Source organism: Tasmannia lanceolata, unplaced genomic scaffold (assembly GCF_043159265.1).
Source record: "Tasmannia lanceolata isolate RefF3 unplaced genomic scaffold, GAP_Taslan_0.1 ptg000021l, whole genome shotgun sequence".
In the NCBI taxonomy this organism is placed as follows: Eukaryota; Viridiplantae; Streptophyta; class Magnoliopsida; order Canellales; family Winteraceae; genus Tasmannia; species Tasmannia lanceolata.
Window position 1 is genome coordinate 12,608,336 of NW_027518698.1, and position 27,258 is coordinate 12,635,593.

A 27,258-nucleotide genomic window follows, 5' to 3' on the forward strand; every position below is an offset into this window, starting at 1 on the left:
CCCCTTCTGGGTTTCTCTTTCTTTCTCTCATATCAATATACGATTCAACTAGGTTAGAGAAAAGCTGGTCTATAGAGAAGGATATGAAGTTTTAGGGATAGAAGAAACTCAAGAAAGGCACCCTTAATGTAGAGGAGTGTCATTATCAAAACATAGCAGAGGCCCAAACGACAAACCCTTTCTTCCCTGTCTACCCGGTACACGAAACAAAGCAGGGTTTCTTTTCTTTTCTTTTGGCTAAACAACTAAACAACACTTTTCTATTTTTTTTCCTTTTTGCCACATCATTTCTTCGCATTTTCCGACATAGGAATGCAACTGAACAGAGCCTGAAGGAAAAAAAAAAACGTTTTTCTTGCAATCCTAACGTATTTTCGTCATTTCCATACTACCTTCCTTGATAAGTCCGCCACTAGGGGTATTTTCGTCTTTTTACCACCAACCAGAATTCTCCCAGCATAAACTGATTTCCCAAACCGCGTCTCGTATTATCAGAGTCTCCTTCTCCAACGACCAAATCCACCTCGCGCCTTTTTTTTTGCCCTTCTCTCTCTCAGGGTTAGGGTTAGGGTTTTGTCATCATGGCCTTTGCCCTCTGCAGTGGAGAGAGGGCCGTAATTCTCCTATACATATCACGCGTCTTATTTTCAGTCCCCTTATCTCTCTTACACGAAGCCATTGCTCTTTTGCTCCTCGCCTTCGCCGCACTATTCGTCGAGATCTCAACCGAGGATTCTAAAGCTTTGGATCGCTTTAAAACTAGGTAACCAATCTCTTTATAACTTTGTTCCCTTAAAAATTTCGCAGATTAAATTTTCATGAAATTCTGTATTTTTCTTTTGCTTGCTTGATTTCGAATTGTTTTGTTGGTTCTCTTTTGAAGATATTGGGTGAATTTTCTGTTAGGGTCTTCAGGTTGTGTTATTTGGTGTTGATTTGTTCTTTTGTGCTTATTTGCATTTTCCTGGATTATGTTGCTTTGGAGTCAAATTTAGGGCTTTCGAATTTGTATTTTCAGTTAGGATTTTTAGGTTATGTTATTTCTTGTTTTTTTTTTTTTGTTCTTTTGTGCTTATATGAATTTTCTTGGGTTATGTTGCTTTGGAATTGAACTTTGGCTCTGTTCACTTGCGTTCCCAGGAAAGCAAATCCCTGGAAAACAGCTTATTTTTTCCCTGACAAGACCTTGATAAGACAGAATTCTGGTGTTCACTTGCTTTCCCGGGAAAATAGAATTACACAAGTGGAATATTTGCAAAAAAGCAAAAAATGACATGGAAAAGCCCATTTTCCCACCCTTAGGGATTTCATTTCAGAATAAAAACACACGGGTTTCATTTCCCTGGAAAACTAGTGCAAAAAGAAGGGCAAGCAGTTTCCCTGGAAACCTTTTCCAACGCAAGTGAACAGTCTAGGGAAACTTTTTCCGGCACAGTCCCTGGATTTCTTTTCCTAATGCCACGTCAGATTCCCGGAAACATTTTCTTTTCCTTTCCCGGGAAAACAAGTGAACAGAGCCTTAGGGTTTTTGAATTTCATCAAAAATAGGCTGTCTACAGTAGGTATTATTTCTTAGGGCCATAACTGGCAAATGAACTTTGGCCAAGTGACGGTTTTAAATTTTGCATATTTCTGAAATTGAGTGTTTTTTTTTTCCTTGAATGATAGCCAGTCTCATTAAAAAAGAATTTTTTTTTTAATGATAGCCAATTTCCGAAATTGAGTGTTTTTTTTTTTTTTGAATGATATGCAATTTCATTAAAAAAGACCGAGATGGTCAAGAGACATAAAGAAAAGAGACGTAATGAATGAGGAAAACAGAAAAAAAAGATAAAGTAATGGCGGAAGAGAGTCATATATGGCTAAAGACTCCCTTGACACCCCTAATCTAGCCAGGCTATCATCCACCTCATTTGCCGACCTCCGCACATGCCTAAAGGGTACCTGACATGGATCTCATGCAATCTGATATTTCATCAAAGAATCTATCAAATCTCCAAGGATGTTTTTGGATCCCATTCAGCCACTTAACAACATTTAAGGAATCTCCTTCCACCACCACGTTATCTTCTCCGTTAGAGGCCAATAATTTAATGCCTTGATGAGCCGCTCGAACCTCAGCTTTCGAGGCATCCGCCACCCCAATAGGACCCACGATGGCCCAAACTATTTGCCCTTAGTCTTTTCTTAATACCCCCCCACAAAAAAAATAGTAGGACCCAGATTGCCCAAGCTAGAACCATCAAAGTTTAGCTTAAGAAAACCTGTTGGCGGAGGTTCCCAGATTTGTGAAACCTTTTGTTTCCTTTGCACACTCATACAGACTTATTTCCATCCTTCCCACATATCATATGCGAAAACAAATCTGAAGGATGGAAGGGTTTTCTCCCATGAGATTGTGAGGGCAATCACTTTAATGAATGAGAAGGTGGGGCCCTTGGAAAGTCCTTTAAATAGTCTCGCATTCCTTTCCTTCCATAGGACCCATAATAATAAAATGTTCCACAAAACTTTCCTTGTATTTTTTCAAGACCAAAACCCACTCTCGAAGAAGCTCAAGTAGGGTTTCAGGGAAAACCCAATGCATGCCAAACCGGTTTAGTAGAATATAGGGTTACTTTGTAGAATCTAGGGTTGTTTTGTTTTGATGATCCGTTGTGCTTTCTTGAATTATTTGGTGTTTGCAAGGGGTTGGCAATACATATTTCCAGTGAGTTATAGCTAAGTTTTTACTCGTGAAATGCAAGGGGTTGGCAATACATATGTTTAGTCCCATGTGTAAAATTGAAAAGTTTTTACTTGTAAAATCTTAATATACAGCTGATGAAATTTTATGGCTGAAAGTGTGTCTAAAACCAAACAGTGAATGGATTATGTTTTAATGATTAACAAGAATTGTATGACCCTTAGTGCACCAAAGACACTATAAACATCGCCAGTAACTTCATTGAATGTCAATACACATCGGTACAAAAAAATTCCATCAGAAGCATTCTGTTCCTAGGCATTAGTAACAAATAAAGCTTAAGTTTAATATTGTATTGTGAAAAGTTCCGTTGTAATATATCGTTTCAATCAAAGATGTCTTGATCTTATCGAGTGTTTCATACAACTTGTTAATTGATTTTTCTGTTTATTTGATAGACTGATTCAAACTGCCCAAAATTTCAGTTTCATAGGCTCTAGTACAATTGTAATGAGCAAACAATGGCGATTCTAAACCTTATTTTATAATTTTCTTTTTCAGGCCTGGGGTTTCATCAGGAATACTTTTAGGAACAGTTTCACTGCCCACTGTCATGCTTTCACGGTTGATACAACTCTCGAGGGCATTTTCGGAGCATGATATTGGACCTGAAGGTAGATCTTTCCAAATGTATTTGGTAACCTTCGATGTCATACCTGTCAATTTATATTGGAAAAGTTCAATAGAATGCTTGCCTACACATTGTATCTTTCTCAATGCTAATTTAGTTTAAATTTAAATGGTTTGATTTTCTACTTTCTATGACCTCTCGGCATGAATCTTTTCTTATGTGTTCATTTAAAAATTGGTTTTCTTTAAGGACTAACTTGCAGACTGCTAAGATGCATAGCGGTTATATTCTCTTGATCTATTTGCTCTCTCAGGATATAATATTGGTAAGCATGCATCGATTATGAAATTGTTGAATTGAACACAAAATCCTATATCCTGATAACACACACACACACGCACGCGCGCGCGCACACACACACACACATAATATATATATATATATATATATTTTTTTTTTTTGATAAAGCTAACTTCATTAATAAAATAATTAAAGTTTGCCCTCGATACAGATAATCTCTCATTACACCTGATTTTCCAACCTCTCTCCCATCTTGTTGGCACTTATAGGAACATGATGAAAAGTTAAATTTCCCTCCTATGAATATACTGAAAATAAAAATACAATACATAGGAGTCAAAAAGTAAATTTCTTTTTCCTCTTCACTCTAGCTAGTAGTAGCACCACTGCTTGTACTGTTCTCTCTCTCTCTCTCTCTCTCTCTCTCTCTCTCTCTCTCTCTCTCTCTCTCTCTCGCATGTTCTTCAATTGGACATAAAATATTTGTACTTCATCAACATCCAAAATTCAACAAATGGGTTCAAAAGCCCTGATCCTATTTTAACTGTGCTGAAAGTGTTTCATAAGATCCTTTAAACAGTTGTCTACAGTATGTGCAACACCAAATGTAAAATCCCAGTCGTTTTGCAACTATGTCTGTGAAGGCCCATAAGGGATAGTTTTGAACATCCTTCTTTCTACATGCATTATTACCAAATGAAATTGTTTTTTTTTTTTTTTTTGAAAGATAAGAAGGCCCATAAGGGATAGTTTTCAACATCCTTCTTTCTACATGCAGAATTACCAAATGAAATTGTATCTCACACCAACTTAAATGACACAAACTGGTTAATCCCTCTCTAAGCCTCATTGACCTCAACCACCATAGCATTAACAAGTATCATTGAACCATGGAATTTTCATTATTATGGCAATTAATATCAAAATCTTCATACTACGCATGTATTTATAATATTGATAGGAATCTTGTTGACTTAGGAATCGAAAGCAGATCGAGAGAGGGAGGGGGGGGGGATTAAGAGAGATTAATTTGTCGTTGCGAAAATACTCGACTCATGTTTCAAGATTAACATAATAGTTCATCCTTAACTGAGGTCGGCAAACGGGTTGGCGGATCAGCGGATAAAAGAAGGGGGTGAGAGGGAGGATTTAGTCATTGGTAGCTCAGTGCCATTAGAACTGAAGTTCAAAAGCTTAATTATGGAGTGTTGGACCTGTTATGGGATTCATGTGCGTCTTTTTTTTCTGCTCGTAATAGGGGCAACTTCTTATTAGATTAGGTTCTGTTATTACCTTTGTTGTAAATGCTATATTTGGAATAAAATTACCATTATCATTAAAAAAAGGGTTAGCAAACCCTATAATTTAACTTTAAAGCGTACCTACTTAGAGTTAAATAGACTTATTTCCTCTATATGGACATTTGAGCATTCTACTAGTTCTTACTGGTTCTGTTATGATGAGCTTACTTTCTCTCTTCATTTATCATCCTCTGCATGCTATATCTTTATCCTATTTCTGTAACTGATATTGTTGTTTGTTCGATTGGGCAGAGCTTGGGTATATTAACATGCAATATTGGGCTGTGTCCATAAGTTGCTTCGGCGTGCTCATATTCCTTCATGCAGTTCGATGCCTTTCTTTAAACAATACAAGTTCTTTATGTTTACGCAGTCTTCAAGAGGAGAAGTATACCGCCTTTTACATAGTTTTCTATGCAACAGTGTGCTATATGTCTCTCGCGAAAAAATCTTATTCTGGTTAGTTCCAAACCCTAATATTAGTTGAAATTTAATGAGGGGAAAAGAAACTGATGGTAATGCTTTATTGAATCTTAAGATTTTTCTAGTTGCTTCTTTTGGAAATAATACAGGTCACTATTTTTAGTAGAGTGGTTTTCGCCTGCATCATTATCTCACTGATTTTCAACTCTTGTGCTCCCAAGCTTCCTTGGAAAAAAGCTTTCCACACTGATACCCATGCTATTTGTATATTTGTCCTCACCAATAATGGACCGGGTGTTCCTGTTTCAGAAGAAGACTTGAAAAGTTCTAAACTATTCATCTCTTAGGTCATGCAGTTGTTTATGCCTTGCACATTTTCCTGACACGAACTGTAAGGAATTCTCTCTAAAAGTCATGATATGCATCTTTGTTGGCTATTGTGATGAACATAATTCTAAAACTAGGCTGAAATGTGTCGGCTTTGGTTTCCAATGACATGAAATCTCCATGTACAAGCATCGCTACAGAATGTCAATCGACATGTTGGTAATGTCAGTCATTGTTGGTAGCCTTCATGTTGTTTGGATTGGAATGCCACAAACCCACACTTCGTCATGAACTCTGGTCAAAATGTCGACATTTTGACCAGAAAGAATCCAATTTTCCCCTTTTTAAGAGGTATGCATTTTTTGTTGTTGTTTTCCTTTTGTTAATTAACAAGCATTAAGATGAATTAACATATTTTGATATCCATTAGGATGAAAATGCATCAAATCAACAATGTTTTTATGCATTTTCAAGTTTATTATCATCAATTTTTTATTTTTAAAATAGGGAAAGTATGAATTTTTGAAATAAAACTAATTAAGCATGCATGTTAGGGTCTAATTTTATTATATATTAGGTTTTGTTGCCTGATATACCAATTGACAGGTTTTTTTTAAAAAAATAAAAAATAAAAAATTCAGCAATTATTTATTTTTGTTAAAAATGCTTTAGAAATAGGGAAATCTCTATTATTTGAAAGAAGCTAATCAATCATGCATGCTAGGCTCCACGTTTTTGCCTGATCGATCAATTGACGAAGTCAGTTTTTCTTGATTTTAGAAATTATTTAATTTTATTAAAAACACTTTGAATACAAAAAACTATATTTTTAAAATAAACTAATCAAACATGCATGTTAAGTTATGATTTTATTAGATGTGAGTTATTCTTGCTCGATCTATTGACTGACGGGGATGATTTTTTTTTTTAATTTTGAAAATTAAGTTATGTTAATTACTTTATTAAAAAAACTTTTAAAACGAAGAAAATAATAAATATTTTATAAAATAGATTTGGAAATAATAATTTTATATTTTTTTGGAAATTGTACAAAAAAAAGAATGGACAAAATTCATACTATTGTATTGTTATATACTATATTTTATTCTATTATAACTATTGTTTAAAAAATTCATACCTTTGTGTTGTTATATACTATATTTTATTCTATTATAACTGTTGTTTAAATCTTTTATTAAAAAATAAAAAAAATTATTATTTTTTCATTTAGTTTACATGTGAAATGTTGTGTATATGTATTATGTACAAATATGTTATTCATGTGGTCTTTGTGTTTTTCAGTATTATGAATAAGAGTCTATTATGTCATTAGTGTCACCAATGCCTCCACGTTAGGCTAAGGAAGATGATATTGGTTGGCAACATGGGCAACCTATTGATGGTGATAGGCAAAAGACATAACGCAACTATTTTGGGGCCAATGATGTGTTACAAGTTGAAACAACACATTGCAGGTTGTTTTTCGAACATGTAACATGCTCCAAGTCCCTAAGGAAGTTAGGGAAACTATGATAAGGCTGTTTAGGGGGATGAAATGAGATAGGGCAGCGAGATAGGATGGAATATTTCAGGCATGCTGAGACTATTGTGGAGTGAAAACATGGATGCTGATGAAGATGATGATGAGTGCATTCTATACCCTTATGATGTCGAGACTAAGAGACGGAAGATGGAGTATAAACAGTGGGTGTCCCTCAACCTGCGGTAGCCCCTATATGAGATGTTGGCGAGTCCATGAACTAACTGTCAGATACTGTTAGGGTGGGAATGTCGTGCTAGACCTTCTTTTTTTTATGGTTGGGTGGGTGGGTGGGTGCGTGCGTGTGTGTGTGTGTGTGTGGGGGGGGGGGAGATGATGGGAATCATGAAACTGATCGGATTTTGAGTAGAGTTTTTTGTTTCCTGATTTTTAGCCCCTTCTTCGCTAGCTTCCTGTATTTTGTTTACTGATTTTTAGCCACTTCACCCGTCCAACCCCTCTCTGGTTTCCCCTATACGCATCCAAAACTATGTATATAATGTCTTCCTTTATCCATCCTGCATCTAAACTTATACCTTCATGAATTTTTTGAATGTGTCCACTTCCTACTTTGATACCTGACTCAGCTCCCATTCCCATTCTCAATTCCTTTTTTTGCAACTATGTTCTAGCTAGTCCTTTATGAAAGATGATCTGCCTTTTATTGTCTGGAACTGTGGTGGAACTCTTTAGTTTAATCATGTCATCTTCTTTTTGCAGGTTTAGATGTTGCAATGAAGCTATTGTGGATACTCTGTCATGGACTCGCATCAGTGAGATTAATTCAGCATATTCTTCATACTTTTTCATCATGTGCTTCCATAGGTTTGTATTGTGCCATGCATCCTTGTTCCTTCTTGGTCACTAGTAATTTGGATATGTTCTCACCGAGAAAAATATGAGAAGGTAATTGTCTAAAATGGTTTATCCGTTTGCATTATGAAAACTTTCCTGTTTGAAACAGAATGAAGGATTTTATCTGTTGAGACCTTGGTTTTAAATTTTGGCTGACATACTGAAAATTTGACCGAAATTTTGATTTTGTTCAAGACCGAAATTACAAGATTTTCACCGAAACCGAAATTGCCACCAAAATTTCCACCAAAATTTTGTTTTCTGTTGAGGCCAAAACCGAAACCGAAATTTCAATCCTTGGTTGAGACATACGCATTAATGTTAAAGATGCAACTTAATCTGTATGCTATATGAACCAAACATGGAATGGCCTAAATGGTGTCATTGGATATGTGATGAAATGGAGATCTCTTATAATTTAAGAATGAGGTAAAAGATCTTAACCGTTCATAGTTCCGTAGGAAAAATATAACGTGAAATAATGTGTTTAGTTGATAAATGGTTGCCGGCTTTATAAATCACAGACCTGCAGGAAGGTGCAGTTATAGGAACATAAAGATGATATTTTATTACTTTCTAGAAATGTTGTAATTTGTTACATCAGAAGGGTGTGCCATCAAACTCTGATTAAGTCGAAAATTCAAATGAGGGATTATTCTTGGTTTTTATTATTTTTGGATATGTTTTGGGAAATTTCTGATTATTTCTTTAAGGGGGGTTCGACTCATTGATCTCCGTGCAATCAAGTCTGAGAAAGGATTGAGAAAGCGCGGCCCAAAGGTCCTTTTTTAAAGCCAGTCACCGTCTGTTAACCATCTCTGCATTAGCTTGTAATTGTAATTCTGAAAAAAATTGGCATAGTTTCCATTTTTGGGAACTTTTCAAACATACAAAGAGGACAATCTGGCCTAAAATATGCTCAAAAGAGGGAATCTTTTTGGAGTACCAGTGCGGAAGGGTCGATGGTCTTCTTAAAGAAGTTTATAGACTCTTTTTATCTTTGTTAAAAAGAAGTTATTTGTTAGTAAGCTGGGATTGAGCTTGAACCTTTTGGTTGCATCACAGATCACTTTCCAACTGAGATACGAGCTCAAATACAGTGTCTAGGGTTTTAGAGGATTTTCTTTTGTGTTTGGGCTGCATTTTCCAGCAGTTCTTACTTTAGAATGTTTAATTGGTTTAGAATAGGGAGTTCTGAAGTCTTCTTTAGTTAAGCAGTTGAATTTTAGTAAGGTTAATTGGCTTCAACGATGTGGAAATGTCTTGTAAACGAGTTTCATATTGTTATTTTTGCACAAGTTTGTGCCATTACGAGTTCTGATTTTGGGAGCAAGCCTCTTCTGGTTCTTACAGGTTCATGTTGAACTTTTTGCTATATTTGAGTGAGTTCTCGTACGTTCCCTTCTAATTTCAGTTCCACTCCTACTCTTTTCTTGCCAATGGGGTTCAGTAGATTCAAAACGTCTGAAGTTGTAGTTCATGTAACCCTTTGTATTGTTTTTTTTCCCTACACAATTTTATGCTATTACGAGTTTCAATTTTGGGATCAATTCTCTCGTGGTACTTACAGGTTCATGTTGAATTTGCAGTTGCTTTATGTCATGAAGTTCAACTTTCTCTTCTAATCTCAGTTCTTAACTTCTACCATGTTCTGTCAGTAGATGAAAATCCCCAGGAGCTTGGGTTCATGTAACCCTTTATTGGATTGATTCTTTAGCCATCAGATCCAACTCTATTGAACTCTCACAGCTAAATTATTCCTACCATGAAATCGAATGCTTACCATTGTATTCTTTTTGCTAAATCCTTTCAGAATTGAAATTGGACTGGCCCAATTAAGTAGAGTCTTTGAATAGCTTGGTGTTTCAAAGGAGTAGAAATTTAGCTCCGTTCCCATTATACGCAAAGGCTATGCATTAACTTGATGAGAACAGTTACTGTCCATCAGAGTAAAACTTGTCACGGGACAAGATGAAGAAATCCATTGCAGATTTTCAGCCAAGTTCCATCCTATCAATCATACCCTGGAATTGTAACAATAGTACCAAAATTTGAATCAAGGGACATGTACACTCAAAGGGTATGCAATTTTTGCCCATTACATTAATGAATTATGGTTGGCTCTCTGAAACCAAGTTGAGCTGCAGCTTGTATGTCCATTTCAGATTCTATGCAAAACCTATAAACATTCAAACAAAGTTGAATCAATTTGAAAGCAAGCCTTGTTATGTGGATTGTGAAGTGAAAGTCTATGTTAAAATAGCTCCGAAACATTCTAAAGTGGAGGGGTGGCACTTTGATCGCAATTAATCAATTTTTTAGATATATGTCAAGATAATGAGGCTATGATGGACTTGTCAGAATCTTAGAAGCACGAAGCGGGTGCGGGGGCGGGGAAGCGTGGGGTCTAGAAGAGTCTAAGTTTGGGAGCGCCATGGGAGCGTGTATGTAATATTTTCTTTATATATCTTTCAAAGTTCAAGTACATCAAAAAATAATAGTTTCTAACCATTTTTATATGTATCTTTCAAATTTTAAGTACATCTAAAAGCTAATTTCTAACCATCTTCACCATCTTGATTTGTGTGCACTTGTTCCTCGTGCCTTCTGAAGATGCACAGGCCTTTGTGCTTGCTCCAATGAAGTACTTTGAAGAGTTGGAAGAGTTTGATATAAGGAAGTTGGTGATGGTGGGACTTATAGAGTAATAAAAGTAGGCTGGGAGCGTCATTAGAGCGGTTCCCGTCTCTCTGGGGTCGCTCCCTGGAAGCTCATTCCTAAGAAGCGCCGAATCGAGGTTCCGAGGTGGGAGCGGCACCCCGAATGAAGGTTCCTGTTTCTAAGGTCAGAATCATTTAGGGATCCAATTTATGATGATATGATGGCAATGGAAAGAACTAGGTGTTCTTAGTGATATGGAGCTAAGATATAAAATCATCTGAATTACTTTCTAATCTAGTGCAATTATAGGGTTCAACACGCATTATGTGGATTATGACTTTTCTAGATGGGAATGACTCCATCTAGACGATCCTCGATGATGAAGTCAAAGGTAACATGGGATTCATGATATTTATGGTAACATTCGTGTTCTATGACCAGATCTATAGCGGAGAAGGTGCAAAAGGCATTTTTACAATGCAAGGTTGGTTTGGATGGAATATTCAAGACTTGAGACATTTCAAACTATGCTTGGCCACTATAATCTAGGATGGTTAGCTATGGCTTTATCATTATTGTGAATCAGGTGGCGAAGTATGGTTAATAATAATTACATTAAGGTATTGTTCTTTGAGAATTATTACATTTACGGTATTGTTATTTTAACCAACATGTAGTTAAACAAAAGAAAAGTTTTCATGGATGCTACGTGGAACATTGAAGAAAAATTTCAAACGATTGGAGGAGCCCATGAATTTTTTCCCAATTAATAGAGACCTATGAAATCGTTATTTTTTAAATGAATGACGTGAGTTTTTGGATATTCTTTTAGAGCACGAGAGGCTAATATAAATCATGAAGTCAATCGGGGTCTACAAGCTTCCAATTTAAGATAAAATTCAAGGAGTTAGCGAGTTCAATTTTAAGTGGCTGGAAGTTCTAATCTGTGGTTAATATATTGGCAGTTGTTGCTTGGCATCAAAGGTTCTGGGCTGGTGTTGAAAGCTACTTTTTTTGGAACCACCATGATTTTATTGTAGAGAACTCAATTTCTACAGTGGTGGACTTGTCTCTGAATTCACATGTGATTGCATCCATTTCAAAAAAAAAAAAATGTGATTGCATTATGAGGTAAGATTGGATCACAGAGGTATTTTTATATAATTGCATTTACCAATTAGATTAAAAAAGAGGATATTTAAAAGCCTTCAGAGGTCGGTGTCTTTGTTGATCAATTGAGTTTTTTGGTGTTAATATCCAGAGGAATTTGATAGTACAGCTTTGTTTGCTAATGGAAAAGTTGGTTGAGGCTAATTGGTGGGGTAAGAAGTGGAGGTATGGGGGAGTTGTTCAACTAATGTCAAAATTGTTTGTGTTCCAAATTTGAGAAGACATGGATAGACTTCTTCTAGGGTTTTAGCTGAAGCTAGGGGTTAGGGGTGAACTCTTGAACGTTTTTGTTCTCTAGCCTTTTATTGAAGCTCTAGAACTAATTGAGTTAAAAACTTGGTTGTTTCGACCCATGAAATGTGGAAAATACGTTGGAATTTGCATTTGATGTGGTTTGCAAAGTGATTTCCTCAATTTTCTTAAAGGGAGTTGATGTACTTGGGCACTTCTTACGGGATGTGGGGTTCCTTCTTTTTTGTTGGTTTTCCCAAAATGGAAAGCAAAAGGTTCACTTTTTAAGAGTTCTTGTCGCAACCTTTGGTTTTGTTGTGAGTTTTAACTTATGACAAAAAGGTGTCCACCCATAATGGGTGCGTCTTGAACACATCTCATCCAAGCATCATGTCTCCAGGCGTTGAGGCTACACCCTGCCCCAAGGCCTACATTGTAGTGTAGGGATTCCACGCCTTTCAAAACACTGATATACTCTATGATTTGTAGGCACAAACACGAATGTCGTGTGTCGACAGTAACACAATTTTGGACATGGCAACTCCCCAAAATCTAGAAACGGAAACATGTCCATGTGGCATGTGTGGCCCAAAAGTAGTAGTTAGCAAAAAATTCGAACAACCACTGTCATTTTAGTATTTTGCAATGTTGCAAAGTAGTTAAAAAGGGAGCTCTTATACGATGTTTGTGCATATTTTTCTAAGGAAAAGTAAAAGCAGCAAAAGTTCACATATAGTGGATCCCACAATGGATGAGTAATGAATGAAACTTAATGTCGTTGCTCAAAAAGACAGGAAAACTTGCTCGATGATTTGGACGTGTCTATACCCATGCCAACACATAACCACAGTCGCGTCCATGTCGACACATATTTGACACGAGTCTATGCTTTATGCATTGAGTGTCCACAAATCTTAGCTGATGTGCCTTCCTGATTGACTAATGATGTATTCTTGGAATTCTAATTAAAGTCTGAGAGATTTGAACCTCTCTCTCTCTCTCTCTCTCTCTCTCTCTCTCTCTCTCTCTCTCTCTCTCTCTCTCTCTTCTAATCATGTTTTTTTATTTTTACCCTCTTTTCAGTTTTCTTCAGCATAGGCTATCATTGCTGATGGTGATTACCTATGGTTGAGAGTCTCAAATACAAAATTATGTATTATGAGTTCCTCTTCTGTTTCAACCCAATTAAACCATGATAATTTTTATGCTCACTTGTCTAAGTTGCCAATCAAATTTTTTATTCTGTTCAGGGGAAGCACTTCTGGTAACTGGGGGTCTCGTTCTTTATTTTGGCGATATGCTTCTAATTACTCTTGCAAAGGTATGTGGCTCACAATTCTGGTGAGTCTCCTTATTTTGTTTGATGTTTAGCAAATTTTATTCCCATTTTACGAAGCAAATATTTTTGTTTTCACAGATCGATGCATATGCCCTGCCATCAAAGTTGGTTTCTCTCCCGATTGGAATCAGAAGAAGTGAGATAAGCATCATTATACAGGTAGAATTTTTTTAGTAAAGTAAATCATTATTATGAATGCTTTAAAGTAATAATGGATTTTTTTTAATGCAGGGCGTACTGCTTGGCCTTCTTCTTCTGCCTGTCTTTTACAAAGTTCTTCTTCGAACCTGGATCCACTTTACAGTTCTGACAGACTCTGAAACCAATGCAACTGAAGGAAGAACATCTGAAGAGATTATGAGATCTATTATTTTTTATGCTTCTTTGGTAGTTACCTTGGTTTTGATCGTTCCAGCCTGGATGCAATTTGTGCAGGATTTTCATGTGCATCCCCTGTTATGGTATGTGCAAAAACTTGCGCCACATAATCACAGTAAACTACTAAATGCATTATCAAATAGTTTGTAGAAGAGCAGGTCTCATATTAAGTGAATATGTATTGCTTCCTTTTTTCGGGGGAAATTACAATTCTTTGTTTATACTTTATAAAGTTCCTTCTTAAATTGTTACACAGTTACAGTGTTTTTTTTTTCTTTGAATGGTTCAGTTACAGTGTTTCTATTATTACTACTGTAATATTGCTTGTTAGTTGAGTCATTAACGGTAATGGTGCCTTAGGTGAATTTTATGTTTGGTAACTTTAGTGTTTTGAGTGCGATGTAAATTATAAAATGGTACGGTAAAGATCCCATCCTTGTGAGATGGTAGAAGTCTGAAGAACGAAGAGATGAAGAATAATAGAGAAGGCCCTGTAATCTTTTTATTACAGGTCAATTAAATGAGTTATTCCACTGGGGCCCATCTTTATTTCATAACTTTCAATTAAGGAGTGATTATTTTTATTTGTCATAGGATTCTAGTCAGTTGGTGCAGTTAGTTTTTAGACCATGGATAGTTTAAATATCAATTAAATGAGTTATTCCAGTGAGGCCCATCTTTATTTCATAACTTTCAATTAAGGAGTGATTATTTTTATTTGTCATATGATTCTAGTCAGTTGGTTCAGTTAGTTTTAGACCATGGATAGTTTAAGTATTATATAAGTTTCACTTGAGTTGTTTTAAGTGGTTTCTTTTTTGTTTTTTGAATGCAAGGCATATATCATTTAACCGAGAAAGAGCAGGAGAGACTCCAAGACCGAGGAAGTCTCGAAAAAGACACGAAGCAACAAAGTAAACAAGAAAAAACACAAAAATTGACACCATAAGTGCCTCAGGGAGGAATGGAATCAAACAGTGAGAACTCATCTCTGTCGATTCCAAAACGAGCAAGTCGATCCACATCGCAATTAGCAGAACACCAAATGTGTCAAATTTCCATATTATGACCCTTAATCACATCAAGTATCTGTTCAACCACATTTGCGAACCTTTAAGGATAGCAAACACCAGCTCTCATCCATCTGATTAAATTGAGAGATTCTCCTTCAATGATGAGGTGATCTTCTACAAAGCCGGATACAAAAGCGGAGAGCCTGCTCCTCAGCCTCTTGAGCTTTAAGTGGTTTCTTATGGCCCTTGTCATTGTAAAATGTGGATAGTGTTTTGAGGTTTTAGAGTTTTCTTCTTGGTAATGTTAGATTTCTTTTGGGATTTTAGATCAAAGGTCGAGATTAATTTTAATGTTTCAAGAGTATTAAAGATAATAAACTATATTTTCCTTTGTGTTTTTTAATAGATTTTTTTGAATGATATTTTTTCGTTTTTTTTTTCTTTTGGTTGTGTATTCTAGATCTGGTTAAGATGTAATGCCATAATTGTGAATGATTCTACAAGACTAGAATTATGCGTTGTTCTTTATTCTCTTGATCGCAAGTATTCTTGATTGTTGTCTCAGTTTCTTCAATTTTGGATTATATTCAAGCATATAGGTTATTGAAATTTTGATTTAACCCTTTTATTTGGAAATCTTATTGGCAGAAAGGGTATTTGCTTACTTTTTTCCGTGCATCAGCCTACATATGTTTGCACAATCATATATTGGTGCTTAGCGTTTATTGTAGTAGTGGGCCCACATTGCTTGATTTGAGCCATCCATGTGCTTGGGGCCACCTTCGGCAGTTCATTACTGAAAAATTGTTATGATAGGTGATCCTAATTGTCAATCAATATCTGAAGAAAATGGTGAAATTAATTTACATGCAACAGTCTAGATTCAGTTACCAAAAAGGCCATTCATCACATGGTTGGAATTAATTTTTGGGCCATGGGTGTTCCAAGGTGGTGCCACCACTTGAATGGTTCATATCAATCAAGGTGTGGAATCAATGATAGAGTTGCGCTACAAAAGATCATTCCTCATATGTATTTGTATATGTATATGTATATGTATATGTGTGTGTATCTGTTTGTATATGAGAGTGCTCGTGAGATTGGGAGACCCCTTGAGGAGGAGGTTTGGGAGGTGGTGTATGATACAGAGAAGGATACAATGCCGGGCGATTGTACATTTTTCGTTCCAACCAATTTGATCAAAGTTCGAAAATTTCGGTTGAATTTTGGTCAATTTTAATTTCGGTCAAAATTTGGGGGAAATAATGATGTAAAAAGAAATCCTGTAGATTTAGTTTCGGTGAGGATGGAAATGTTCTCATTTCGGTCGTTTCGGGGAAATGTCGGGGAAATATAAAACCATTTCTGCGTGGCATCGTATGGGCTAGATCCAACCCAATGTACTATGATCTCAGTCATCGCACGCTTGTTGTGCTTAACCACCTGTCGGCCAATGATCTTCTCAGACATTAAAGCTGATGATTCCGTCCATCACGTCTGGTTGTTCAACATTGGGTAGAACATGGGTCCCACTTTTCTTTTGAGTTGGGAGATATGAAATAGGGGTGAACCTTGGATCTGGCTGAAAGGGGTAAGTTTGTCGACCCCACACTCTACGGTCCAAAATATTTTGCCCTAGCTTCATGGATTGACGGTTGGAAATTGAGGTTTGTCTCTGGACCTGAAGCCGAAGGTCTACCCATTCTCCAGCCTAGTACTCTTATTTAGTATGACATGAATCAGCCAATTACTTCATTCGCTCCTGTGCCTTTACCAAGTCAGCTTTGACTTCAATATTTTATCTCAATTTCTTAACTCATAGACACAGTCCACCACATGAACTTTTCTGGTGTCAGGAATGTAATTCATGAGAGAATGGAGATAATGCTCCATAAATGGCCTTGGACAGATTAGTCCTTTTTGATGAATGATAAGTGGTATTATACTATTATAAGACCATTCGTTCTAAAGAAGCCAGCCGATCCATTCCTAGTTTTGTTATTGGTGAAGTACCGACGATATATCTCTAAACATCGGTTTTGGACATCAGTTTGCCCATCGATTTGAGGGTTACCCCAAAGTGAGTCCACTGCAGCTTGAACAAATCTTGTCAAAAAAGACGGGTGAAGGTGGGGTCCCTGTCGCCTACATTAGATTGAGGCATTCCATGCAACATAAACACATGTTCGACAAAAGCTTGGACTACTAAACTGGTTGTATTCGGGTGACTAAAGCTAATAAAACCACAAAACGCAACGATATTATGAGAATCAGTCCATCCTTTCATATCAAGCGACAGGATTCTCAGTACTTAATTGACCATCTTGTTCAAGAGAGTCAACACTCATATGTGCATTCTCTTCATCTCCTATTATATAGTTATTTGGAACCATGTCCAACTTTTATTCCTGTCCTCCAACACAGAGATAAAGTGGTTGGGTAATATGATGAGCAGATTAAAAAGGTAAAGTGGACAATATGTTGATAACTTCAATAGCATGTGCCATTTTCTTGATCCGGTTAGATGTCTTTTAATTAGTTCATCCTTGAATTTTGCACCAGTTATTGGAATGGCGGTTTTTTCCATTTGTTGGTTAGAAATTTCTAATTTGGTAAAAATTATGCGGAAAAAATATCTTTTCTCATTTCCATTAATGTTGGTTTTCTTTTATATCTTTTGGTTGGAAACTTCCAAGTTGGTAAAACTTATGCAGAAGAAATATAGTTTCTCATCTCATTTTCTAGTTGACCAGAATCCATTAAACCCAAATTATATTATTAGAATGATGTGGGAACTAAAATTTGAATATGTGGCTTTTGGCAGGGTGTTTCTTTTTGTATTCTCAGAACCGCTCAAGCGACTGTCGTTATGTATCTATTGGATGGGTGTTATTTCTGCATCAGTTTTGCGTTTCTATAATATTTCAAAAAACAGCAAGATTGAGAGGATTCTCCTTCGAAAATATTACCATCTTGTGGCAGTTTTAATGTTCTCGCCTGCTCTTCTTTTTCAGGTGATCCAGAATTGGTTTGACACTTTGGACATGGTACCATTAAAAATTATTCCATGGAATATTCATGGGCCCAGTTGTGAGAGAGGCAGAGGAGGATGGATAGGGAGAGACTTGAGAGGGCAGGAGTGGAGAGAGCGTGAGAAATCCCTAAAAATAGTGAAAAATTATGTTTCATAAGTTTGGATGGTTTGTTTAGAAAATGTGGTTCGAGGAAACTATATGTGGAGCAATCAGGCATAAATTGTTTTCCCTATTTTTCAGGGGCTTTTCATGTCACACCTGCCCTCTCAAGTCTCCCCTTCCCGCCCATCGCTCCCAGTTGGCCCCACAAATATTCCATGGAATAATTTTTCATGGTTTCCAAACGCGCCCTTTTTTGTGCAATATTTCACTGCTACACATGCTTTTTTTATTTATGCAGAGGTTCTTATTAATGACTATGTTCACATGTACAGCCAAAATTTCTGGATCTATCATTCGGTGCAGCTTTGGCAAGTTTCTTGGCATTAGAAATGATCCGAGTAAGTTTTTTTTTCCTGATATTATGTGTGTTAAGACTTATGAGGCAATCATTTTTCTAATATCGTACAATAGAATGTTCAGTTTAGAATTGGATGAATATATTACTATAAATACCATTAGATGCACAATGGGAAAATTCATTGTATTAGTATAAATACCATTGCAAAATCATATTCTTATCCATGAGAATTACCCCTCTTGCTCCCATACAATTTCCTAGATTCCTCACTTTTTAATACGGAAAAACAAAAAAATGTGGGAAATATCTTTTCTGTTGGTCAAAGTTCATAAATCTCTTTTCTCTTGCTTGATTCCCCTATGATCTTCCTCATTGGATCTCTTTCCAAAAAAATCAATCTTATTTTACTTCTAGATCTGATATTTCATATCGGATTGAAAAGAATTAATAAATAAATTATGTGCGAAACCCAAAAAAGCATTAAGTCACTCATTACACCTAAATCCCACCATATTTGCACCACCCTCTTCACTTCACATCATCTTCAACCCCTCCCCCCCCCCCCTGCAAAAAAGAAAAAAGAAAGAATAGAAAGAATATCAAGCTTTTCAATGCAAACATTTGTCTTTGGAAAGGGAAGCTTCTTCCTATCATCCATGTCTCCAGCTTTATGGATCGTCTTGAGGGCCTTGAAATAATACTTAGTGAATTTGTGAAGATTGAAGGGAAAGTAGATGAGACTACACCCACCAATGATAATTTTGGAAATTTCACGCCAACTTTGAATCTTGGTATGCCAAGGATTAGATGCTCATTGCGTGGATTCATTTCACCCTTTCTCCTAAAGCACCTGCTCAAGTATTTGATGTCACATCTTCCAGAGAGCTATGGAAAGCTCTTCACTCTTTTTACTCAGAGAAGTCCAAGGTGGCGATCACTCATTGAATTGCAGGACCGAAACAAAGGCCCATCATCGTTTGAGGATTATCTCTTCAAGATGAAAAACTTATTTGATAAGTTTAATACTATTCCAAAACTGCCCGTGGATCTGCACAAAATGTGTATCACATTACAGGGACCTGGAGATGATTGGTTGATGTTCACCATATACATCATTACTCAGGATGATCTCCTGTCCTTCACTCCGTTGGGAAGCCACTTCTCCACCATGATTTTGTGGTGTCAATGTCCATGAAATTCAAAGCTTCCTTGAAGTCAACAGTGAAAAACTGAAAGAGACTCCATCATTTGACAGTTTTGAAGTTCTGTATATGTCCAACCCCACATCTGGATGTGGACATGGTCACATTCATGGACGTGACCAAGATCGTGGTCAAGAATATCCTCTCATGTATCAACAACTGCCATATTATCTCTCTGATAGTCCTGTTGGTCCTTACCTTCCTCATTGAACGTACAGTGGCCAGCGGCGGTAGTGGTATTCTTCCCACCCCTCTTAACATTTCATGGATATGCACCTCTTCAGTTCTATCTGCATGCTCGCAGATCCACGACGTCGTTTTTCCCTGAGGTACGTTAGATTTGTGGTCATACCAATCACACACCACCAATTGCTACTCTATATACGGGTCTCTCTCACCTGCTACTATTTCTCTTTCAGCTCTAGCTCATCACTTAGCCGACATGCCTCTTGCCTCACAATCTGAGGCTTCTTGGGTTATTGATATGGGTTATACTCAACACATCTTAAATGATTTAGTAATCTTAGTCTCCTTATTTCACACATTGGTTCATCTAGGATCACCATGGGTGATGGGAGTTCCCTTCCCATCACACATCTTGGTTCTGCTCCGATCTCTTTGTCTTTTAAATGATTTAGTTATCTTAGTTTTCTTATTCCACACATTGGTTCATCTGTGATCGCCATCTGTGATGGGAGTTCCCTTGCCATCACACATGTTGGTTCTGCCTCGATCTCTGTCTTTAGGAACTTTTGATGTTCATGCTGTCTTTCTTGTGCCTAGTATTCAAAGTAAACTCTTTCTATTTTTTTTTGAGATCTTTCTATTTTATTAAATTTTTTTCACCCCAACTTTTGTTTATGCGAGTATGTGCAATCGGGGAGCTCCTCTCTTATTTATTTATTTATTTATTATTATTATTATTATTATTATTATTTATTTTGGGGGGTTGTTGTGAAGGCAATCTTTACCTTCTATTTTCACCGGCTGATTCAAGTCTTCTACCAATCCCACTATTGAATTCTTTTCTGCATCTACATGCTTGTCGTCACCAAAGTAACATTTTCTTCCTTGAATAAAATCAAAAGTTATTTTCCATTTGAATGAATTCATATGATTTATGGGCTCTGGCTCTTGTTGCTTCCTTTTTTGGATCTAGATACTACATCATATTTGTTGATTATTTTATTAGGTTCACATGGATTTGCTTCCTCAGGAATAAATATGATGTCTTTGCAGTCTTTTCTCGTTTTCACACCTTAATCACTAAGAACCATAGTACACATTAAATACTTGAGAAGTGATCGCGGTGGTAAGTTTACATCCATGACCTTTAGAGACTATTTTCATTCTCATGGCATCAGGCAACAATTTGTGTGTCCTCATACGTCTTCTCAAAAAGGTGGTGTTGAATGAAAGGACAGGCACATTACAGAGGCTGGTCTATCGATGCTCTTCCATTTAAGGGCCCACAACATCTATGGACTGGCACGTCCCACTCTGTCACTATGTTATTGATCTTTTTCTACCAATTGTTCTTGGACCCATGTCTCCCGATGAAGCTCATACTGGTATGCTTCACTACCACAGTTGTCAACCCATGACTCGGCTCGTGACTTGATTTCTTAATTTTATGACTCGTAACTCGACTCGACTCGTGACTCGTAAGAGTTTTTAACAAGAACAGAAATCTAGTTGAAAAAATATAATTATATATCAAAAGATGAAGCATGTAAAATAACTCAATTGCACATAGATAAAAGCACTTAGCCAAAAATATCTATCTATCTATAATATATAGTAAGCACATAACTTTCCAAATGTCATTCACCTTTTTCAGAAAAAGTTTTTCCTGGAAAGTATTTTCCCATACAACGTAGGCCTTTGGATGCTCCAGTGAGAAGAAGTGACTCATGCCAAGTTGATGGTGTAAAAAGATGAAGGGGCAGACCGAAAACAACTTGGGTAGAAACAGTGAGGAAAGACTTGAGGGCTAGGAACATAACAGAGAACATGACCTTGGATAGGAGAGAATGAAAGAAAATGATCCACGTAGACGAACCCAACTAGAGCTGGGTAGATTCCTTTCACCTTCTTCATGAAATTTTTCTACAGGATTCATTTAGCCGGCTCCAACTAGTTTGGGACAAAGGCTTTGTTGAGTTGAGTTGAGTTTAGTGATGAACACAAGGGATACAGGCATTATTCACTAGCATCCTGGAAGGTTGTAATCTCAAGACTTGTTACCTTTGATGAGGGTAATGCATGTGTGCATGTGCGCAAAGATTTAGGAGATGTAGTAAACTTGAGTTTTTTTTTTCTGAAATCGAAGAGGACAGCATGGAATTTAAGAGTTTCAAAGCGAAAAAATAAGCGGTTTTGAGTTTTCAAACGAGGAATGGGAGGGTTTTGGGTTTTTGAACCAAGTAAATATGGGTTTTGAATCTTCATGCCAATGAGATGGAGAGTTAGGCCTTTCGAAGCAAATAAGTAGTCATTTAGGGTTTCGAATCAAGTGAAAAGGGGATATTTTTATTTTCATGGTAGAAATAAAAGAGTCTTGGGCTTATAGAAGAGTCTTGGGCTTTCTACAAGAGGATAAGATTGAAAATAGTAGGGAAACAATAGGTCAAGAACATATCTTGGGTTTTCAGCTAGAAAAAGAGGAGTTTGGCTATCGAAAATTAGGAGATTGAATGAATTGAGAAGAAAATAGGAAGAGAAATTGTATTGAAAAAGGGAAGGATTATTATATCTGGAATAGATCTAGGCTTTTTTATCAAAGGAGAGGGCTTGGGTTTTGAGAAGGCAAAATTTAATGATTGAACAAGAAAGGGAGGATTTAGTAAGTTCCTTTTAGGGGGTAATGAGCAGTCTTCATGTTGGATTCTAGGCTTTGATTCCATTTAAAATCTGAGTCATTCGTAAGGTGTTCCTTTGGTAGAAGCGAAGAGAAGACATAAGACAGGAAAATAACAGATTTTGTAGATGAGAAACATCACTTTATTCATTCGTAGAAATTTAAAATCATTGGGGATGAACCTCTAGCTCAATTGGTTATGGCTTTGTTCTTCAACTCTGAGGTCAGAGGTTCAGTCCCAACTTACCTACCAAAATAAAAGAATTTAAAATCATTAACTTAAATACGTTCAGTCAAATGATTAAATTACCCTTAATGACTTAACACTGTAGACATCCAACTATCTACTTTTTCTACACGTTACTCTTCTCTAGTTCCATCCCTTTAGTTGTCTATGCTTCAGTCCATGAGTCAGATTAAAGAATTTGGGCTTCGGCCAGAGCATATTTTTTATGAGATCTTTCTTTCGAAGTATTACTTGCCGAGATAATTTGAATCTGCTTGGGGTTCGACTGGAGCATCTTTTTATTGAGTTCTATATTTTTAAGAACTCGTACTTTTCTGTCTCTGTGTCTTTTATTCCTTCTGGGACAGTTCATTCCTGTTAGCTTTGATGTATTCCTCAACTCAATTCAACTCAACTAAGCCTTTGTGCCAAACTATTTGGGGCCGGTAGCTTTGGTGTATTCCTAGGATATCATATTTTGGTTTTTTCAATGAAATCCTTTATTGTTCTCACTCACAAAAAGAAGTCAGAATTATTTCTGTATGGAAAGTATAAAAGCATATAAACTGGTTGGATAGTTTTGACAAAGATCTTAGTGACTTGTGGATTCCCCATAACTATGAATTTAAGGTTTGTGTGAGTCTTATTTTCTCATTTATATGTTATTATTTTTAATAATTTGGCTGGATTACAAGTTCCATAAATAATCCAAGTTATTGAATCAACATGCATGTCTAGGCTTTTGATAAACTAAAAAGGTTAAGAATAAAGAGAGGATTGTTATTAAAACAAGGGAGTATGAATATCATTCCTGTATAAATATCATTTCCCTTAATAAAGGGTATTTTGGTCAATTTTATTTAAGAAACAACTTTTAATTACTAATTGTTTTCTTGAGACCTGAAAATAGCGCACCCAAGAGTGGTCGGAAGAGGGTTCATTTTGAAACAACCTGAGCCCCTAAAAATCTCCACTGGCCCATCTGATAAGGATAGCCTGAAGAAATATGGATTCTTAGAACCCTCAGGCTGTCCAATTTTCAAAACATTAGCATGCAAGGGGTGGAAATAGCAACTAGGAGTACAAGAGCCTGCAATAATCTTGAGGCTTAAATAAGTTTTTAACCGTTGTAGTAAATACAGTCTAAGTACAGCTGAAGTTGATGAATCATTACAAATTTCAATGTTGCAATGCCAATTATATTATTGAATGTCATTCTATTCGATTGTAGAGTACAGGCATTTTTCATGGTCTTAGGGCTGTCATGTGTTTTCTTGCAAAATAATGAGTGGAGATTCAATGAAATTGATCAAGTGGCTCATCATCAATAAATTCATTCGTTTGAATTTTTGAAGCTTTTAACTCTAAAATTTTGGATTCTGTGTATTTATATGTTCATTGGAAAGGAAACATACCTTGATACTTCCAACAGTTATAGAGTTGGCTTTGGCCCAATTTAAGTTTGGAAATCTCCATGTATTTTATCCTTTCTAGCTTTTTCGTTCAATCTTTTCTTCTCAATTTTCACCTTCTCATTTCTGTTTAGTCTGTTTTTCCCTAGTGATCTTTAACATCCCCAAAAGAATGATAAAAATGACAGCATGTGCATTCAAAATGCTAAGATAGACTATTTATTGTTAAATTTTGCTTAACCCTACTTCTATAGGCAGGTTTGGAAAATTTGGCCTTTGGGGCACCTTGTACATCAGTTCATGAATGCATTCACAGATCATCGTGATTCAGATATTCTTATTGTAAGGTATGATTTTTTACTGTGTCTCTTTCCTAATTGTGTACATGTATGTTTGAATAACATGCCTCTTTTATTCGGCTGATACCATCTGTTACACTCAGCCACTTTTCACTCTTACTGGGTTGTGCACTTCCCAAATGGATGTCTTCTGGATTTAATGATCGTCCACTTGCCCCCTTTGCTGGTATATTGAGTCTGGGAATTGGAGATACGATGGTGAGTATTATGCCTCCTACCTTAAAATAGTACCACTTGTATTGCTATATTCCTTGTCTCCTAGCTACCTTAAAATAGTACCATTTGCATTGCTGGATTCCGCACAAACCTCTATCATTACGTAAATATTAATTTGAAGTGCTATTTCAGATTTACCTAATTTTGTGGTGAAAATGATGAAGCATAATTGTATTGACTTACTGTGCAGCCTGTTTGACAATTATTCATCCAATTTGAACATTTATGGTACCCTTACATACATTCGAATTGTATCAAATACAGTGAAAGTTTGAAATCCTTACTGGACGTTAAAATACTTTACCATATTGCTTCCATGTTTGGTTGTGTATTTTTTATATGGGAATTGCTAGCATCCATTGCAAAAGGGTTTTCGCGGCTGGTCTGTCTCACATCAGACCAGCCACCTCGTTAATGAAGACAACAGCTTTTGTCTCCATTCACGAGGTGGCTGGTCTGATGTGCAACAGACCAGCCGCGAAAAGCCTTTTGCGATGGAGCTTAGCAAATCCTTATTTATATTGTGCTAAAAACATTGACGAGTGAGGAAACAGTTGACACTTACTGCGTACTGAGCAGTTGTGATATAACACCGATTTATAAGAAGTTCAACAGCATTTGGGTTGTCTCTGAGGTGGACTAAATAATGAAAGAAAAGAAATGAATAAGCACTTTTGGATGAGATATATATAATACGAAATTCTTTCTTTATCAAAAAAAAAAAAAATGAACATAACTATAATTGTTAAAACTTAAAAGGCTTAAACTGTCAGAACTATGCGATGATGGTAATCTCCAATGATTGGCTTAGTTTCTAAATCTAGTAGTTGCCGATAAGTGAGATTATGTGAACTTCTCAGTAAATATGAGTTGAATTCAATTTGATAGTTTATTTTATGGAACAGGGTTATGCAACTGTGCTAGTACTCTTTACCATTATAAACTAAAGGTATGGGAGAATTAGGAATAGCAAGATAGAAAAGAAGGTAGCAAGCAATCCATGAGGCAGGATGATCTCACTTAAAATGGAATAATGCAGAAAACTCATCTTTGGCTCTACTGGATAGCTTGCATCTTGATATTACAGAAAGAAATCTTTGGATAACATTCAATGATTCTCTCAACTCTTCTCATCAGCATTTTTTGGTTATGAAATACTCTTGGACTCATTTAGCATGAGGTTGGTTTTCTTGATATGTCTTGGATTAATACACACTTGATAAATATGGACGATGATGCTTTTAACTACATAGGCTCTCTGCCCACAGAATCCTTTTGGGATAAACTAACTGGGCTTATATCTATGCATGCAACGAAATTGTCCCCATGATGTTGCAGATCATGGACCGAGTCTTGTGAAGCACAAATCATGTATTGTTGAGGACAACTTAGATTCTAACATGCCTTGCTTGATAATTTTATATTAATTTACTGGAAAATGGGAACTCTTTGGAATATTTTAGAGAGTTTGAGAACTTTATTTAGTTTGAAATTTGTCAATTTTCATCCCATTAACAAATAGCACAAAATTTGCTAATGGAAAAGGTGTAGATATGCTTTTGAACTTCCAACAATGATCGTGTTTTTTGTTCAGGCATCGGTGGTTGGTCACAAGTACGGTGTCCTCAGGTGGAGCAAGACTGGCAGTAAGTATAGTTTTTCTTTTTCTTCTTGTTAGTTTGGTAACTACTGGCTTAGTGAAATTTAAAGCTGAAAGTCCTTTTAGACCACTAAAGTAAACCCCCCATTCTTCACTTGCTAGAAAAAACTGTTGAAGGTACTGCAGCTGGTATAACATCTGTCCTTGTAGCTTGCTCCGTTCTTGTTCCTCTTCTAGCGTCCACAGGCTTTATACTATCCCAGGTCTCTCTCTCTCTCTCTCTCTCTCTCTCTCTCTCTCTCTCTCTCTCTCTCTCTCTCTCACACACACACACACACACACACTCACAAAATGAATGAGATGGAATCCCCCCCCCCTCTCTCTCTCACTCTCTCACACACACACACACACACAACAGAAAATGAATGAGATGGAATCCCTCTCTCTCTCTCTCTCTCTCTCTCTCTCTCTCTCTCTCGCACACACACACACACACACAAAAAGAATTGAGGGGGAATCCCTTACAGTCATTCCTCTTCATTCAACTTTTGGGTGCACCTATGAATTTACTGAATTGCTTAATACATTGATGCAGCATTGGTTATCACTGCTGGTGGCAGTCACTGTGAGTGGTTTGTTGGAGGCCTACACGTCACAACTGGACAATGCTTTCATCCCCCTTGTATTTTATAGCCTTCTCTGTCTCTGAATGGGGGCTTCTAAACCCATAAAGTTATGTGTAAATGTCAGCTAACAAAAGGGTTTGAACCCTTACCTAAAGTGGATGGTGCTATGTCTCCCCATCCTGAGGTTGCACAGTCCGGCGCCGGTATACTGTTTTTTTTAACCTAAAAGAAATGTAGTCCGATCATACCCAAAATTTCAGTTGTAATTCTCAACAGCATTCTTTCCTCCAGCCCCACTGTACATATTTACTTGCCTGCAACATGATCAGATTGTAAAATGAGTATACGGAGATCACAGTGGACTTTGTTGGTCACAATGATCTACTCTGTTTTCATTTCTAGTATCA

At 36.6% G+C, this 27,258-nt stretch overlaps 1 protein-coding gene across 1 annotated transcript; it reads left to right on the top strand.

The window, feature by feature from the left end:
- The first annotated feature begins 467 nt into the window (after window positions 1-467).
- LOC143855529 (phosphatidate cytidylyltransferase family protein) lies at window positions 468-27,258 on the top strand. The gene is made up of 14 exons (XM_077365678.1): window positions 468-763; window positions 3,248-3,360; window positions 5,171-5,377; window positions 7,929-8,033; window positions 13,376-13,446; window positions 13,543-13,623; window positions 13,696-13,925; window positions 17,680-17,869; window positions 18,325-18,390; window positions 24,309-24,397; window positions 24,493-24,607; window positions 26,220-26,271; window positions 26,388-26,488; window positions 26,821-27,258. The coding sequence occupies exons 1-14, from the start codon at window positions 582-584 to the stop codon at window positions 26,932-26,934; spliced, it is 1,716 nt and encodes a 571-aa protein (XP_077221793.1). The 5' UTR covers window positions 468-581; the 3' UTR covers window positions 26,935-27,258.